Source organism: Ailuropoda melanoleuca, chromosome 13 (genome assembly GCF_002007445.2).
Source record: "Ailuropoda melanoleuca isolate Jingjing chromosome 13, ASM200744v2, whole genome shotgun sequence".
Taxonomy (NCBI): Eukaryota; Metazoa; Chordata; class Mammalia; order Carnivora; family Ursidae; genus Ailuropoda; species Ailuropoda melanoleuca.
In genome coordinates this window covers 42,110,744-42,129,475 of record NC_048230.1, presented here as the reverse complement: position 1 = coordinate 42,129,475, position 18,732 = coordinate 42,110,744, and the positions used below count along the sequence as shown (strand labels likewise).

Below are 18,732 nucleotides of genomic sequence, written 5' to 3'. Positions count from 1 at the left end.
AGAAGGCAGCAGACTCACCCACTCAAGATGACGTTGTTGTCAAAGAGGTACACTTTAATGTGCTGTAGGCCGATCGTCTCATTGAAGCGCTCAGGGATCAGGAGCCGGAGAAGCCCACGGAGGTTAGGCGTGTGGAAGAGAGAGACGCGGACCTGTTCTGGAAACCTCTGTAACAGTGGGAGCAGCATTGTGCGGGAGTTCTTCCTACCTAAATACAGGGGTGAGCAAAAGAAAAAGGACAGGCGATTCACACCAGAAAGATACCAGCCTGCAGGGGAGGAACTGCCCACCGTGGGCCCACATTTGCCTGCGCTGCCCACCCAAGTCGGCCAGAACCCCTGGCACCATCGCAAGCTGGAGGACCTCAGACCAAATTCTGCTCTGGACACGGACACATCTCAGAACAAGATTGGGCGTTCGGGGCAGCAGACATCTGTCATTTTAGTACCCGGCACCCATTCTCCCTCCTCCTGGGAATCACACCCCAAACCTCCTCCTAGAGGCACCACCCCACTCCACTCTTAGCGTTCCTACTCTGGGTAATGATGGCTCTACCCACCCCGAAAGCTCACCCCAGCTCCACGGGAGGGCGCCCAGGCCTGGACGGGGCCGGGCAGCACATGCAGAGCCCCAGTGCATGGCCCACGGCAGGTCAGTCAGGAGCTCTGGTCTGACCCTCAGGAAGCAGACTCTCTTCCGACGGACAGAATGTCATGGCCAGATGCGCCTGGGGCTGCCAGAGGCCACTACACGGAGCCTGAGAATAAAGCCAGCCCAAAAGGAGGGCCAGCAGCTGCATCTTGGTGACAAGCCAGACCCCCAGATCATGACCCACCCAAAAAAGGTCAGTAACTGGAGTCGAAAACGGCCTCTTTTTTTGCCCAAGTTGTTTTTCCTTGGGCTTCCAGTCACTTGCTACAGAAGGAATGCTGATGGGCAACCAGGCAGTCTGCGCTGTCTTCAAACATCCTTGCTTTTGCTGGGGGGTTGGGGGGTGGTGCGCAAAAGCGTAACTCCTGAATGAGGGCTCTGAAAGAGGAATCGTCAGGGCAGGCAGGGGTGTGCCAGACCCACCTCTTGAGCCCCGTGTGAAGTCCAAGAGGATAGACACCTTGAGGTCTGAAGGGAACTTGGCTTGGAGTGACTTTTCCAGAGTGCTTTCCAGGCAATCTACCTATCAAGGAAAGAACCCCAAAAGAACAGAAGTATAAGATCCAAAAACATGACTATGTATTAAAAGAACAGATCAAGGGCGCCTGGGTGGCTCCGTCAGTGAAGCATCTGACTCTTGGTTGTCGGCTCAGGTCTTGACCTCGGGGTTGTGCGTTCAAGCCCTACATCAGGCTCCATGCTGGGTGTGGAGCCTACTTTAAAAAAAAAAAAGGGTCAACTTGCCAGGTAACACGCCCCCACCCCCACCACATCCTCTTGGAACACACATGCACTCAAGAGCTCAAGAGTCAACACCATGAGACTTCTTCTTCGGAGACCACTAACAGTAACCAGAAGGTGCCACTGGCACCCTCGTCCAGCCAGGCTTCTCAAGAAGAGAGGGTCTGTGGGTCAGAGATACGTTGCCCAAGCAGTCTGGACCTTGCTGCTCTTGGAAAGGCTCTCTAAGACACCAGCTCTCGCACGTTTCAACAGACAATCCCCACAGACACACAGCAAACAGTGCCTACACACGGACAGCACTCGGCAAATATTTGCTGAACCAATGAATCCAAGACACAACCTGCCCACTGGCCACTCTCCATGGACATGACATTCTTCTCCCAGAAGAACAAACAGACTTCCCGAGCTTGCAGCTAGAAGCATGTCCTGAAGACAGATGAAGACCTCCCTGCCTGGGAGGGAGAGGGGAGCACAGAAGTGCTTCTGCTGACCCACCGTCCCCCCATTCTCTGTACCCAGCCCCGGTATTTCCCAGCTCCTACCTGGGGGTTTCCAGACAAGGAGGAACCCAGAGGAAACACTGTGGCCACCAGGCCCATTTCACAGCCTCAGAGTGGAAAGCCATCCCAAGGAGACAAGACAAGAGAACGGTGTCGCACACTCACGAGGAGGCCGCCTACAGACGGCGGCACAGAGCGCGCGGGACCCCTGAGCAAACTGGCGTGTGCGCTCCCTCCCATCCCGCCCGCTCACGGCAGGCCACCAGTGCGGGACACCCAGTCTAGGTGGGGCGGGTGGGTCACGCACCGGCACCTGGCCCCAGCCCGACCTTGCATCAGTCCACTTGTCTAGGACAGGCTCAGAAAGTCTCTCCTGGGGCGCCTGGGTGGTGCAGTCGTTAAGCGTCTGCCTTCGGCTCAGGGCGTGATCCCGGCATTATGGGATCGAGTCCCACATCAGGCTCCTCTGCTAGGAGCCTGCTTCTTCCTCTCCCACTCCCCCTGCTTGTGTTCCCTCTCTCGCTGGCTGTCTCTCTCTGTCAAATAAATAAATAAAATCTTAAAAAAAAAAAAAAAAGGAAAAAGAAAATCTCTCCTGCAAAGGGCTGGGCCTGGGGGGCGGACGGGCTCCGTCACAACACCCGTCCCACCGCGGCGGTAGGGGCAGCTACCCCCTACGTTTGTGAGCGAGCACGGCTGCGCCACGACAAAGCGGACTTACGGACACAGAAATCCGAATTTCACATGCTCTCTCTGGGTCACAAACATTCTCTTCCTTTTGATTTTTTTCCAGTCATTTGAAAATGCAAAAACCATTCTTAACCCGCGGGCCACGCGAACACGGGCAGCGGGTCGCGGCCTCGGGGACCCGGGCAGGGCGCGCAGGGCCAGGCGAGCAGCCCCACAGCGGCCCTCCTGCCGTGGCCCTCCTGCCGTGGCCGGCACGCGGCTCGACCCCAGCCCCCCGGCGCCTCAAACCTTACCAGCTCCTGCTCCAAAGGCCCGGTCCCCAGGTAGAGCGACGCCATTACCACCCGTCTCTTGGCCACGTTGATCTGGCCCTGAAAGAGGAGACACGGGTCACGGCCACGGCTTCCACAGCTCACTGAGATCTCCCACGGAACGCTCAGCGCGACCTCCTGATATCGGAAGCCAGCCCCACGCTCCCGGAAACTGCCCAAGTAAGGCCCGCGATGCTAACGTGAACTACTCCCTGAAAGACATGACCTCACTGTACGAGACAGGACGCAGCCATGGGAAGGGTGAAGGAGGTGTGACAGCGACCTGAGACAACGTCCGCCACATCCTGCTGGGAGTGAAGCAGTCACTGCCCCGGGCTCAAACCACAGCCGTGCACAGCCCGCGGGGGGTGTCCCGTGGGGCACGGGCAGGGCGCGAGAGAGCGGTCCCTGAGGGGCAGAGCGGAGGGGAGTGTGGGTGCCAACGCACGTGCCACTCTGCCCCCGTCTGACCCTGCGTGGCTGGGTTTCATAATGAGCGGGCACGCGTCTCCTCTGAAGCGCAGACGGGTCCCCAAGCCCAAGGACAGAACAGCCCAGCAGGCAAAGATGACTGTGTCACCTCAGTCCGCATAGGCAGAGTGCTCTCTCTAGACCTGCTGCAGCGTGGGCACCGATGACCCCCTCCAGAGCTCGAAACACCCTGCCCCGGGGGTGGGGGGGGCAGAAAGATGGGCGACATTGCCAAGGTCACACTCTGGAAGGAGAGCAGGGGGGCCAAGCCTCGCAGAAGGAGGGAGGCAGGAAGCAGGGCACACGCCTGCTTTCCGACCCACAGCCCACACGGCCTGCACAGGAGGGGCGCCCCGACCACAGGCACACACGAACACACTGGCACAAAGCCTGCAGACCAGGAAAGCACAACAGAATGTCCCCAGTTCGCCATCTCCTCTGTTTGGTTAGTTGGGAAGCAGAGGCCTGAAGGGAACGCGATGACACAGAGCGAACAGTGACCCTGGTACAGGCACCTCGGCTCAGGCGCTGGAACGAGGGCTCACCGGCCAGGCAGACGGCAGGCTGCACTCTCGTCTTGGAACAAGGCCATTCTGTGGGCCCGGGAAAGACACATCCCGCTCCACGCAATCCCTGTGTAGGAATCTGCCCGCCCAGGACTCGATTCAAAGGGCACGGGAGAAGGGCTTCCTCCCAGCCTGCTGCGCCAAGCCCCAGGGCCCTTCCTGTCCTCCACGGCCCCACCCAGGCAGGTGCGCAGCCAGGGGACGGCCACTCGGAGACTCAGCCAGTCCTTCACCCAGAGCTGACTAAAACACGAAGAACCTAAAACACGAAGAACCGCCTCTGCAAAACCTGTTTCTTCAAGCCAAACAGAGAACCAAATAGGAGCAAAGAGCAAACCAGCTAAGTATCAGTTCTCCACAAAAAAGATGCACAGGACAGATGAGGAGTGCAGGGAAGGGCGGAGAGCACGTACACAGACAGACAGACAGACAGACAGACACACACACACACACACACACACACACACACGCAGAATGCGTTCTGGAAGGAGCCGGCCAGAAATAAAGGTAAGTGTGGAACTACAGAACAACAGGGCAAAAGGAGAACGTACAAGTATTCAAATCAAGTACAGTTCACTCTGCAGAAAAATTAATCTCTACACGTATTTCCTATTACCTACCACCATTCTGCCTGTCTGACCTCATCATACCTTAATTCTAACATCACTGCTAATTTGAACCCAGAGGGTTTATGTTAATAAAAACTAATCAGTTTCGAATTACTTATTCCAATTAGCAGTTTCACCTCGAGTAACTAGATGGGCCACGAACACCTGAGTACTGAAAGTTCAACCCCTCAAATGCAAAGGTTAGCATCTCTACCAGGACAGAGAAGGCACAAACTTTAGACAAAGTCACAGGAAAGAACAGGGATCGTAAGGCCTAAAACCAGGTGTCCCAATTTTCCAGTGATCCACAGAGCCTCTTCACCAACAAGAGACTCCCAGCCGCTTCCTACATACCAACCTCACCCATGGCTCCCGGCTGAGTCTTCACTCCCCGGACGCCCTGCCTACCAAGATGACACCACTGTGTTCTGGAGATGTTTGCAGGGGACGGGTCTGTCGTGCCGTGACTAGAGGAAGAAGGTTCCTTTTAGCCCCCGACACCGTTAGCAAGGACGCCCACACGCCCGCACTAACCTCCCTTCCGATGGAACCGACGGAATCCATCTGTCCGTAAGAGTCAAAATCTAGGACTGCCCTTCACTGCCCACACGCTCTGAGCTACCCTACCTGAGACATCAGCCACGCGGGGGAGCCTCGGATGATGGCACAACTCAAGCATCTGTGAGGCTGAAAACCTAACAGGGAGAAGAACCCACAGCAAGCAGCTGAGCAGCCAACAGAAACTTCCAGAACAGAAGGCACTTCTGCTCAGGACTCACCCATCCTCGTGCCCCCAAGCCTCCACTCAAGCGTCCACCCCTCTCTCCTATGGACACCACTTACCTTCATGAGCTCAAAAAACTCTGCCGGGGAAGAAAGCACCCTGACGTGGGAACTGGAGACCCCGAACTCGGGGACCAGGTTTCGGATCCACTGGAACCTGTGCACACCCTCCGGACACAGGCAGCAAGGAGGGGAGGTGACCTGAGGGACAGCTGGGGACAGCAGAGGAGCCAACAGCAGCCATGGTGACCTGGTTAGAGAGACACGCAAAGGGTCACACTTCTCAAACACTTCCTTGAAGTCCCTCTCAGCTACTGGGGGGGGGGTAGGGGGCAGGAATTTTTTTTTTTTAACCAATTTCAGATTCTCTAGACCATTTTAAGTGAGCCCAAGCAAACTGCAAAAGGGCTTTTCCTTCAGCCCCTACTCGTTGAGCAACTTGAGAAGTGCCAATGGCTATGATAAACCCCAACTTGCAGTGGGCTCCAAACAGCTCCAAATTTAGAGCAGCCACAAGTAAACTCACAGAAACCACGCACGGTCAACACCGGGGCGCCCCACCAAGCCAGCCTGCAGGAGCCGCTGATGGCTACCCGGAGCCAGGGTGAGTCTGGGAGGAGGGTGACCGCTGCAACCCAGGCCCCCAGCTGCAGGGCTGTGGAGATAAATGAAGCTTTTATTTAGGGAAGGACCCAGAAAACCTAAGTTTTCTCTTGAATACTCGGCTGTGGAGAGAAGAGCTGGAGCAGGAAGAGCCTGGGGGAGGGGGCCATCTCGGTGGTGGCAAGAATTGCCCCTTCAGCCCTGGCCACGTCGGCCTGGGGGCTCACGCCATGTAAAGCTGCACCCCCGCCCCCACCGGCCGGCTCCACTCCACTGAGGCAGAGACAGCAGCAACCGAGGTCCTGCCCGTGGAACCACACGTCTGCGGCCCGCCTCGTGGGGACGGGGAGGGGCAACACATGCAGGGCCCCGCACGAGCCCGGCCCTACTCTCAACTCCAGCAACAGCAGCAGGAAAATCCTCTACGGTGTGTGCCCTTCTACTGCAGCTCCGAGGGGGGGCTCTGAGGAAAGGGCGCTTGCACACCCCAAGGCCTGAAGGGTCACAGATTCCAGGAAGATGACTTCATTCACTTGCCTCATGATAAAGCGCTGAATCTTCCCAGGGCCCGCAAACGTCCCTACACAGACGCCAGATGGCCCACAGCTGTGCTTCCCAGAAAGCCCACTGGTCTGTCCCAGCCGACTCACTGCCAAGAAAACTTTAGTCAACCGCTGGATGGTAGAGGCTCTCCAGATCCTGGGAAGTTAGGGGCTGGCCTGGTGCCCCAAGGTGCAGAGTGAGGAGAGCGGCTACGCTTTCTCGGTCTCAGACAGGGGGTGACCAGCTTGCTGAGGTTCTCTGGCTTCCAGGGGATGAGCTGCAGCTCACAAAGGAAAGGCTTAGATGCGTAAACTAGGGACTGCTGCCTCGATTTCCCAAACTGGAGGCCTTATTCCTGTTGTGCTCCAAGCTAACTTTCAGGAGGAGAGGGAAAGATCCTTCAGTCCAATGGAAAACCACGAGACAATGGGAAAGTCTGCACAACACTCTATCAATTTGAATCCCCAGAGGGGGCCTAAAGTCTAATATTCATTAATTAAACATGGTCTGAGGTGGAAAACCCCACAGCAGCGCCACACCAACGGATCTCCCAGCCTCACGGCACTTAGCCTCTCTCAGCCCGTATGAAAAAGAACCAGGGTGACCGCTAACGCCCCCCCTGCACCGCGCTGTCAATCCACGCATCCTTCCGCTGGGCCAGGAGATTCTGATCGGCTCCAAAAGGAAGCTGCAGAGACATCCTCAGCACACGGCGACCCAGAAAGGGCAAGTGCCAGCTCGGGCCATGATCCCAGGCCTCGTGTCAGCGTTGTTCCATCCTGTGGGGGGCACAAGCAAAGAGCAGCCCAGCCCCCCACACACGTGGCGGCCTCACAGGCTTACACAGCTGAAACCATCCAAGAACGACGCCAAGAGGAAAATGCCACCATGAACTAAAGGGTGAAATGCGCAGCACATGTCTTCCAGTGATCGGGAAGGGGAGCCGGTGGTGCTGAGCGGCTGGGGAGGCCTGAGGACACCGTCCCTGGCGCGGCCAGGCAGGCCGTGCAGAGGGGCTGCTCCAGGCAAGGAGGGGGCTGAGCAAACGTTAAGCCGCCGGCGCTGGAGAGCACCACCATCAGTGGGAAAGCCCAGGAGGGTGTCCCCAGCCAGGCCAGAGGGCTCATGCACCCAGGGCCCACTGTCAGCCCCATCCTGCCCTGGAGAGGCACCAGGCAGGCTCAGGCGCGCCGAGCTCAGGGCCCCAGGCTACCGTGGGCAGGCCTCGTCCCTGCCAGGCAGCTCTCCCTGGGAATGCTCCACCAGGGCCTCGGTCCAAGAGCTGTTGAGGGCTTTTCTATGTTGGCTTCCTGTTTAATCTGTGTACTGACAGGTTTATTTTTGCTAGAGAGGAGAAGGAGCTGAAAGCCAATTAGGTGCAGGGAGTTGTGGAGGGGGAGACCCAACCCTCGAGCGGCACGGCACTTCTAGACACCCGAAGAGGAAGGCGCCCTGAGAAGGAGCCGAGCGTTTCATGAAGGTGCCCCCAGTGACGGCATGGGTCAGGGGAGACCACACCTGGACGGGTGACACTCAAAATCTCACTGGAGTGCCTCAGCCGGGGCAGAAGCAGGCAGGCCCAAGTCTGCTTAGGGGCTCACTGTTTTCCTTCACCTCAGCCAGAAGCCCATGGGGGGTTAGTTCCCGCTTTCCGCAGCCTAACTCCTGGGAATCTTCCCAGAAAAGGTGGCTCCCGGTGCTAGCAGCAACCCCACCTCACAGTCACCCCAGCCTCCAGGGGCGACCACCTGCGCAGCCAAGTCCCCTGACCCCAGGGAGGCTTACTAAGAAACCACACGTCCCAGGTCAGGAACCGAAGCCCCGAGAGATCTGAGCAGCTGTGGTTACTTCACCAAAAAAGCAGAGCCATGTCACACACACCATTCAGAGAACTAAACCTGCACGCACACACACAATTTCCACATCTAGACCTCGACTCCCGTGAATCATCTTTCTAGGACCATCCAGCTCCCATTTCTAGTTACAGAGAAGAGGAAGTGGTGGGGGGGCAGGGGACCAGGTAATAGCTTCTGCCGACTCCAGAATATCACGTAAGTTTGGAAAATAGGGCTAGGGCAAGCGCCTAGGGATGCTCAGGCAAGCCAGTGGCAGAGGCAACGACAGCAAGCACTGCAAACCGGTCCCAGCCGACAGGTGAAATGGTGAAATGAAGCGGGGGCTCTGTGAAGGGCAGGCTCCGGCCACCCCCGGGACACCTGACTCCAGGTACAGGTTCAGCCACGGGACTTAAGGCTTCCCGTGGAATCTGCAAGGTCCCTGCACTGTGGAGCAGGCTGGGTCTAAGTGCTGAAGACCCCTGACCTGGGACCCTTCCTCCACCCAGGGAGAGACCGTGCGGGCGGGGTGGGGGCAGGCTTCCGGGGCGACTCTGGGAGGGCACAGGGAGCATGAAGTCAGGGAGGCACGCGGGGCAGGGAAGCGTCCTCCCACATCTCTAAGACAAATCCACATCTAAACCGCCTCGACCAAGGATGCTCTTGTCCCTGACCCCTGGCCGGGGGCGGGGGGGCGGGGGGAGCCACTAAGTGAAGACAGCAGAAGCCTAGGTGGGACAGGGCAGCCCACCCCACCTGCCAGGTTTGGGAAGGCAGTAGGACTTGAGTTCAGAATAATCAGCCACTTGGAAACAGAGCAGAACAGCCACTGAGACACAACCCAACACAGCGATTGACACAGGGAGCGTCAGGGGAAAGAGAAGGTATTTCTCCTTTTTGTGGGGAGATAGGAGTTTTCCATTTCACCAAATATCTTGAAGCTGCGTGTGCTCCATGGAAAAATACTGGCACACCTTGCATTTTTTCCTTTGTCTGGATGAGCAACAATGTGCCTGGAGGTCCAACCAAGCTCCGTGGCCAGCGGCGAGATGCCAATAAAGAAAGGCAGGGGCGCCTGGGTGGCTCAGTTAAGCATCTGGCTCTTGATTTCATCTCAGGTCACAATCTCAGGTTGGTGAGATCAAGCCCCACGTCAGGCTACATTCTGGGTGTGGAGCCTGCTTAAGATTCTCTCTCCCTCTTTTTCTGCCCACCCCCACCCGCCCTCTTTAAAAAAAAAAAAGAAGGAGGAGAAGAGGAGGAGGAGGGGGGCAGGGGGAGGAGGAGGAAGAAATAGAATGGCAAATACTAGAGAATGACACCCAGGTCTACACTTTCCCTTTACACGTTCCCTCCAAGGCCTCTCCACCTCAGAGGACACAAGTCTGATCCCCAGGGGCTGCAGAGTGTCGCCCACCACCAGTGGGGAAAAAAAAGTAAGCTGGCCAACCTCTTAGGGTCTTTCCAAAAGGGGGCACCTTGGGCTCTGAACAAAGAACACAGTGATGCGGGAGGAATGTCTTCCCACACGAAGCACAAATCCTCAACAGACAGTACAGGGGCTCTACTCTCTGTCCTGGACTGTACTCAGGGCATTAACTGAGTGGCCCCCACGATGGGCTCTGTCATGCTCTGAATCCATGAGTTTTTCCGGAACCATAAGATAAGATTTGTGGTACAAGCTCTGTGGCTTGGGTCCCACCCAAATCCGTACAAAATGATGAAAAAAGAAGTTCTTAAAAGAAACTAAGTTCTGTGGACTGCAATATTTTCAGAAACTACTTTTTAAGAAAAACCCACCCTCCCCCCAGTCATGCACATTTAAACGTCAGAAAGTGAGCTGAGGAGAAAAGAGCAACAGTCACAGCACTTCCTGAGAAGAGCTCAACTACGCGAAGGCACCGTACTTCCTGCGTCCCCGGCAGCAGGCGGCCCTTCCTGACTAACGCAACACCCAAGTCCAAGAAAGGGAAGTTGAGTGTCAATTCCCGTAGGTTACAAAAGACCAACGGCCTGCTGAACTCCCACAAGAAGTCCTGCATGGGAGGCCAGGCTGCCAGCATCTGACTACATGCTGACCAGATGACTGTCCTCTTGACTTGCCCAAAAGGAAGTCAATCACATCCAGGGGCCAGGAAGCTAACATAACCCATAATACACCTCGGGGGGCCAAAGCAGCAGGCAAAGCAAAGTGCCTGACGAGAACTGAACTAATCCAAAGGCTCTGACCAGCCGGACTTCCCAGCAGCCTTGAAAAGAACTCGTTTACATGAATCAGATCACATGTTTATAAGTGGATTATCTATCAGAACACTTCAATCCCAGGCTAGCTGCTATTTCTCTAGGAGCACACAACCGACTGACCCAGCCTGATTCATCACCAGCTGCAATGTGTTCAGGGGATTTCTGTTAATATGAATTCAATAAAGCTAAAATTTGGGGCGCCTGGGTGGCTCAGTCGGTTAAGCATCTGCCTTGGGCTCAGGTCATGATCCCAGGGTCCTGGGATCGAGTCCACATCAGGCTCCCCGCTAAACGGGGAGCCTATTTTTCCCTCTGCCTCTGCCCCTCCCCCTACTCATCCTCTGTCAACTAAATAAATAAAATCTTAAAAAATAAAGCTACAATTTAAAAATCCATCCGTTGTAAATCTTATTCCAATCCCCTGTAAAACCAAATTTGAATTATTTGGGGAAACTATGCTTTAATTCTAAATATCCCCCTCCCACCCATTCTACTACTGTAAGCCAAGAGCAGCTCTACTAAACGCTAGCAAGTAAGAAGCATCACTAAGTTCAAAGAAGAAGTAATTTCTGGAAATCTGGCGGTCCCTCAGAGTGGAAACTACTAACAAGCTGAAACGGATGGAGTATGCTGACCTGCCACGATGACATCAGACATCTAACTGAAAGAACAGTCTTCTGGTTGTCTGTCTACCTCTCACAACTCAGGGAAGTTAGAAGCCCCCTCACCGCCTCTCACACTCAACTCACTTACTCTCACACACACCCTGAAGAGAAAACAGGACTTGAGTTTTTGTTTGTTTTTTTTTTTTTAGTTTTTATTTATTTATTTGACAGAGAGAGAGAGAGAGACAGCCAGCGAGAGAGGGAACACAAGCAGGGGGAGTGGGAGAGGGAGAAGCAGGCTCATAGAGGAGGAGCCTGATGTGGAGCTCGATCCCAGAATGCCAGGATCACGCCCTGAGCTGAAGGCAGACGCTTAACAACTGAGCCACCCAAGCACCCCGGGACTTGAGTTTCAATAATAAAGGCCTTTCTGCACGTACAGCTCCAGCTAAAAATCGTCTGTTTGGGGTTTTTAGAGAAAGAGGCCACAAAGAAAATACTTCCTTCTACGGCAGGCAAGCTCAAGATCAGGAACTTCTGCCCACCGGGCACATTTCCCACTCAGTCCCATCTACTCCAAACAGTGAGTCAATTCCTGGAGTCTGCGGACTCCTACACACCACCTCGAGATGCCGTCTCCCCCTCCCGAGCTCCAGATCTGTCAGTCGGCTGCACACTGACACCTCTACTCGGACGCATCTAGATGCTAGTTAACATGCCCAAATTCACTTTACCATCGCCCTCCAAGCCCAGTCCTCTCTTATCCCGTTTTGGTGATGCGTGACTCCAACCACGCAGTCCCCCACGACCCCCTACACCTTCCGCACCAGAGCTGACTCTAATCGCTTCCACTCCATACCACCTCAGGCCTAGGCCACCATCAAAGGAAACTATACAAGCAATCCCCCGGGGTCTCCGCCCAGAGGACAAGCTTGCTCCTGGCTCCTCCCTCTGCCTCCTCCCATCCCTACTCAGGACCCCCAGTCGGCTCCTGGAAATGACTTGGGAACCTGGGGCACCTCAGAACTGCCTTCCACCTTGGCCGCTACAATCATCAGCCCACACCACTCACCACCCTTCCCTGAACACCAGCTCCCCCTTCCTTACCGAGCCTGCTCCTACACTCCAAAACACAGCTCTGAGATCACCCCCACCAGGAAGCCTTCTGTGACCTCCTGCTGTGCCTCTCAGGTGCTGCCATGACCTTCCACCTCACCCTACTATTACTGTCAGCTTATGGGTCTGAGCACCTTGGAGACAGGGCTAGGTCTTTATCTTCGCTTCCTTGGTACCTAGCACAGCAGTGCTCTACACACGCATGCTGAATACATGAATGAGCCCAGCAGTCCACAGTGATAATGAGTCAGATGCCTGATCAAGAGAAAACACAACAGTATTTCCAGATCACTAATTGAAAGTAATTTTAAGTAGCATTCTCTGTCACTGTGGCTGTCTCTGTAACTAACAAGGAAGCCACTGCAATGAAAGAACCCTCCCTCCACCCCTCTTGTTAGCCACGAGGGTTCATCAGGCGCCTAACAGGTGAGTCAGACTGGCAAGCTAAAATCTGACAAAGTCTCAGCTCATGACTACACAGAACTATTATCAATGAATCAATGATCAGAGTTACAAGAAACCACACCATTCGGGGAATGAGGAGTTGTGAGGTACAACTAAAGGGGGAGAAACGAAAGTCAGCAGCCAATACAGGATGAGTGGCCATATACACCAGAGAAACCCCAAACACCAAGGCCACAGAGTCGGGAAAATCTGTAAACCAAGTAAGGCAAGAGGGAAAAAAAAAAAAAAAAAAAGGTCAGAAAGCCACAGTGTTGTAACAACACTGGTCAAAGCACTTATCTTCAGTCCTAGCAAAACATTCTAAGGATTATAAAACACAAATTTTTTTTTTAAGATTTTATTTATTTTTGAGAGCAAGAGCACGAGCAGGGGAGGGAAGGGTAGAAGGAGAAGCAGACTCCCCGCTAAGCATGGAGCCAGATATGGGCCTCAATCTCAGGACCCTGGGATCATGACCTGAGCCGAAGGCAGATGTTTGACTGAGCCACCCAGGCACACACACACATTTCTTTAAAACACAAAAACTTGGTGGGTGGGGGGATGGGGTAACTGGGTGATGGGCATTAAGGAGGACACATAATATCATAAGCACTGGGTGTTATGTGCAACTAATCAATGAACACTACATCAAAAACTAATGATGTACTATACGCTGGCTAACTGAATTTAAATTAAAAATAAATAAATAAATAAAACACGAAACTTGTATTTCTTTAAGTGAGTTTCTGGTTTAATTGTTGACCCAGAGATACAGCTCTCCCTCTCAGCTTCACCAAAAAGACATATGGTGCCAGGGCGCCTGGGTGGCTCAGTCGTTAAGCGTCTGCCTTTGGCTCGGGGCATGGTCCGGGGGTTCTGGGATCGAGCCCCATGTCGGGCTCTTCCGCTGGGAGCCTGCTTCTTCCTCTCCCACTCCCCCTGCTTGTGTTCCCTCTCTCACTGGCTGTCTCTGTCAAATAAATAAATAAAATCTTTAAAAAAAAAAAAAGACATGGTGCCACACCTACCGCATCCATTTACAAAAAGGACTTTGGGAAATCAGTTTAGACTACTCCCACTGCCACACTGCTCCTCTCCCCCCACCACCACCGGAAAAAGACACTCAAGAGAAATGTTTTTCAAAAGAATTTGTAGAGATTGCCCCAACATCCCTCAGTAGTCAATTCCAATGTTAAATAATTAACAAGTGTTTTTCGTATGGTTTAAACACGTACAGGGAAATGACAAAATTGCCTGAACACCTCACCTTTGAGGAGAGAACATTTCTTGAAATCTTAAACCAAATTTCCCAGTGGTTTGATGCCAAGACGTAGAACTCATCTGATTTCACCACCCACTGCAATGGCCAGGTCTTGGCTAAACACCAACTACAGAAAATGCAGAGGCCACCTCTTCCCCGGCCCCGCCCCCACGGGGTTTCGCTGATGTGAAACTTAAAGCCATTCTGATCAGCAAGCTTCTGAAGGGCTCCATACTGATGCTATCACCTAAAAGTTACCCTGAACCAAAGTCGAATTTTTGCTGAAAATCATCCACCATAACCCAGTATGAAGCAAGTTCCTTCCCATAAGTAGAGACAGCACCCACCACCGGACCACAGATCTGTGCATGAAAGCCAAGAGGTCCCACCTCACCCAAGTAGCACAGATAAAATCTAAGATAATACAAACTCTTCTAAAAGATGCACGTCTAAGATAGGTTGTTTTTTTTTTCTTTTAAAGGGTCAAGTGTAAGGCTTGAGTCTCTGATAAGAAAACCATTTGCACACAAGAAATCTTTTTTTTTTTCCTGTAACATCAGCAATAACAACAGGCCTCTTAGCATGTTCTTGGCAAATGTTGACTTTAGAAAGACCACTGCCTGAACAAACTGCTTCAAAGCCTCCTCCACCACTTACATAACTCACTTCAGTACTTTTCCAGAACACGGGCCCTTTGAAAAGTGTGAAGGGGGTTCCGAGTGGTTCCTCTTCCCTGGCCTGAGAGTCCCTGACTCGGGATTGCTTCACAGCCCTCTCGGGCAGGATGTGCGAAGCGCTGCACGCACACGATCCCGGCCGGGCACAGCGAGCCCGGCCGAGCCACCCAGCAGCCAGGACCGCGTAAGGAAAGGCCCGCGTCGGAACGCAAGCGGCGTCTCCGGCGACCAGACCCTCCAACGCCCGCCGCCCGGGGCCCCGGGGAGCCCGCGCTCGCCTCCCCCCCCCCGCCCCGCGTGAGCTCACACCCGGCGCGGGAGGCAGGGCTGCGGCCGCGCCCCCACTCCGGCCTTCCCGGCCGTCTCTCACCTCCTGCGCCGGCGGTCCCGGTTCCTGCCCAGGCGGTCGGACAGGCGCCCCAGGAGCGCGGCCCACCCGGGGCGGCCAGGCAGCAGGCCCAGCAGCCGCCTCCAGAGCACCGGCCCCGCCGCCGCCGCCGCCATGGAGACTCGGCGCTTCCGCTTCCGGCGCGCAAGAACTTTATTGACAGCTGCACTCGCGGACACGGGGAGGGGGCGGGGCAGGCACAGGTGTGCGAGCGGCGCGCGGGGCGCAGGCGCAGCGGGCTGAGCTCCTTCTCTCCCGGTCCCTCACCGCCCCCCGCTCCGCGGCCCCCTGCTTGCGCTCCTGAGCGTCCTGGGCTCGCGCCCACCGGGTCACGCCCAGCACCGAAACTCGCAGGCAGGTGCGCGGGGTCGGCCCCGGAGCGTAAGGTCCTGCGAGCCGAGGGCCGCGCGTCCGTGGAGCCGGGAACACCCCCTGTAGGCGATCTTCGAAAGGAAGACTTTGCAGGATCCTGGGGGGGGGGGGGGGGGGGGGGGGGGGGATGGATCTGATCCGAAACATGGGGTTTCTTGGCGGACCCACAAGGACTGAGACTTGGGAACCCAGAGAGAGCGGTGGGAGATGTCACATCCTACTTGGCTTGTCCCAGGGGGGTGTTGTGAGGGTGCAAGGGTGTGGACACACTGCATGCGAAACATTCTGCATTCCACGTCCCCCCAGGTATCCCAAGGAGGTCAGTTACATGCTCCCTGCAAGAATGTTCATCTTGGCATTGTTCATGATATCAAAAATGTGGAAGAAGGGGCCCCTGGGTGGCTCAGTCGGTGAAGCATCTGCCTTCCCCTTGGGTCGGGATCTCCGTGTCCTGGGATGAGCCCTGCACCGGGCTCCCTGCTCCGCCAGGGGCCTGCTTCTCCCTTTCCCTCTGCCTGCCTCTCCCCTGCTTATGCTCTTTCTCTGTCTCTGTCAAATACATAAATAAAATATTTAACCCCCCCCAAAATGGAGGCAATCAACAGTGGGAAAGTTGGTGAAACAGTGAAGTAAATAATGGTGCATCACTCTGTTGGAAGATCAGGCATCCATAAAGAATTACGTCCCAGAAGAATGTTTAATGACATGAAGTGTAAAACCCAAATTTCCAACGAGTATTATAGAGCTTATCTCATTGGGAAAATTAAAAATTAGAGGGAGTATTGTGTACAGACAGACTGAAAGTAAATACACCAAAATGCTAACATTAGTTATTTGGTGCAATTCAAGACTTTCCGAGTTGTTTACAAGCAACGAGCATTTCAGATTGTTTTAATTTTTCCTTTACATTTAGATTGCTTTACAAACACAAGGTGGAATTTGATTCAACTCTTCCGAGTTAGAAGGGGTGAATCATCAAACTTCCTAATTTCCAGTAACTAGAACAAGACCGTCCATTGCATGATTCCATCTTTGCACAGCTCCTGGGACACAGGGTGGCTGCAGAGGCAACTTGCTGAATGCCTGTACCATGATGCTCAGTGGGGACCGCAGGAGCATCCTACCCATCCTGGAAAGAGCTGGCAGTTTCTTTTTCTATGTAGTGCTTGCAGGGTGAGGGATTAAGTGAGACAAACCACCACAGTACCGTCCCACTGGGAATTTCTGATCTAAAATAATTCGTACTGGGGGCGTCTGGGGGGCTCAGTCAGTGAAGCATCTGCCTTCGGCTTGGGTCATGATCCTGAAGTCCCTGGATTGAGCCCTGAGTCTTCTGTTCTTCTGTCCTGTCAGGCTTCCTGCTCAGCAAGGGGTCTGCTTCTCCCTCTCCCTCTGCTCCTCCCCCTGCTCATGCTCCCTCTCATTCACTCTCTCTCTCTAATAAATAAATAAAATCTTTAAAATAAAATAGAATAAATTGTACTAACACACGGTGATATTACAGCACGGTAAGTTAAACCAGTAAGTATTTACATTACATATAAACAGCAGGCAATGACCCAGTCGCTTCTGAAGCCACACAGCTAGAGCCTCTGGCCTTCTTGGCTAGTTTGAAACTGTCAGAGCCACAACCAGAATGAAGCAACCACGGCTTTGCCCTAGGACACACACATGGAGAAGTTGCAAAAATTTTAAATAATGGTTTTCAGAAATTGAGCAATCTTTTCTTCTTTTTTTTACATGATGACAATATAAGCACTTCCCACCAGGAAATCTCATCTGGGCGGGTTCACGGGAACAAGTAGAGGAGATAAGACACTCTCAGGTGACACAGGTGGCCCAGAGAGGAGATGTGGGAGTGCCCCAGGCTGCTCGGAGGGCCTGCAGTCTAGGGCAGACCCCACTACTGCTGCTGGGTTCTCCACTCACACCTTGATGACCCTGAACCAGAAGCCACTTGCCCTCTGAGATCCCCTGGTCACCCGAAAGCCGGTCCGCTGAGGCCCCCCTCCCCCTCCTGCCTTCACCCGCTGCCTTCTGGTTAATCTGACCGGCTCCTTCCCGAACAGGAGGTGCCAGGGTTAGAATGGCAGGGTTGATGGGACTGATGAAAGATATCAGGTCTTCCCAAAAGGAAAAGGAAACGCATTCATTGGAAGGAGAGTTGACGTCAGGGAGTGGTGGGCTGCTGCCCCTGATAGCAAGGCTGCTCTCCCGGGCAGGAAACACCAGGAAATCCTGAGCCAAGGGCCCGGGGCTCACTGTCTGTGATTCACACCCTAAGCGAAAATCATGCCAATGCCAGTGGAAGGCCCCTCCTCCCTGAGCCTACTTTGTGCGCAAGGGTCTCTCTCAGCCACAGGGCTGTTGGCAAATTCAAAGAGGCAGAGGTGGGCCAGCCCATCTTCTCCCTCCAGTGATGAGAAACTCCGCCAGTTTATCGTAGGGGCTGACCAGCTGCTTTGGAGGAGCCCACCCTTGTTCCTAGGGAACGCGGCTTAGGGACGAGGAGAGGATGAAACCGGCCTTGGAGTCTCTGCCTCCATTCCTCCACTTGGTCACTGCCCAACCTCACCCGCCTCCCTCTTCTCAATCCCTCAAGCACCCCCAACACACACACACGCACACACACACGCACGCGTGCACTCCCATGCACACACGCACGCATACACACACACACACGCACGTGGCCACCTGAAGATCTTTGTTTAGTTGTTCCAGCTGCTCACAGGCATATTCCCCCAGCTCATCTTTTCCTTCTGAGCTCTGTGCTTCCCCTAGAAACTCCTCCTGGCCCCATTTATTCTGCCTATTACATACTGTGATCTAATCTTAGTTATTGGTTTATTGTTTTGCGTGTGTGTGTGTGTTTATGGAAGCACAGTTGACATACAACGTTACCTGAGTTTCAGGTGCACAGCCCCGGGATTCAACCTCTCCACTGTACCGTATGCCCTGCTCCCCACAAGTGTAGCTGCCGCCTGGCACCATATGACACTATTACGATGCCATGCGCTGGACTCCCTATGCTGTGCCTTTCAGCCCCGTGACTTACCCGTTCCATACCTCGGAGCTTGTAGCTCCTACTTGCCTTCACCCGTTTTGCCCATCTCCCCACTCCCTACTGTGCATTTTGTTTCCCCACTCCCCAGAATGAGAGCCCCTGGTGCCCTGTGCGCTCTGAGCGCCCCTCACAGGAGGACCTGCCAACAGAAGCAGGCTCTGCCCACCCCAGTCGAACGAATGCATGTGAGAAGGTGGTGAATCTGTGCTTCTCCACCAAGGGTGGGAGAAACTGTGACCTGGCCTCCTGGGAATTT

The 18,732-nt window shown here is 54.3% G+C and overlaps 1 protein-coding gene across 10 annotated transcripts in view; it reads right to left on the bottom strand.

Moving 5' to 3' along the window:
- Nucleotides 1-15,186, bottom strand: part of PGS1 (phosphatidylglycerophosphate synthase 1) — a 36,296-nt gene extending 21,110 nt beyond the window's left edge. The window contains exons 1-7 of one of the 10 annotated variants that reach the window (XM_034640377.1): nt 13,982-14,946; nt 5,385-5,574; nt 5,169-5,236; nt 4,900-5,008; nt 2,879-2,956; nt 1,075-1,174; nt 19-208 (exon numbers count right to left, since the gene is read on the bottom strand). In XM_034640377.1, coding sequence (XP_034496268.1) covers nt 19-208; nt 1,075-1,174; nt 2,879-2,956; nt 4,900-4,908 — 377 coding nt within the window. In that variant the 5' untranslated portion in view covers nt 4,909-5,008; nt 5,169-5,236; nt 5,385-5,574; nt 13,982-14,946. The other 9 variants (XM_034640376.1, XM_034640372.1, XM_034640379.1 and 6 more) reach the window with 9 other exon arrangements.
- Nucleotides 15,187-18,732: the final 3,546 nt, after the last annotated feature.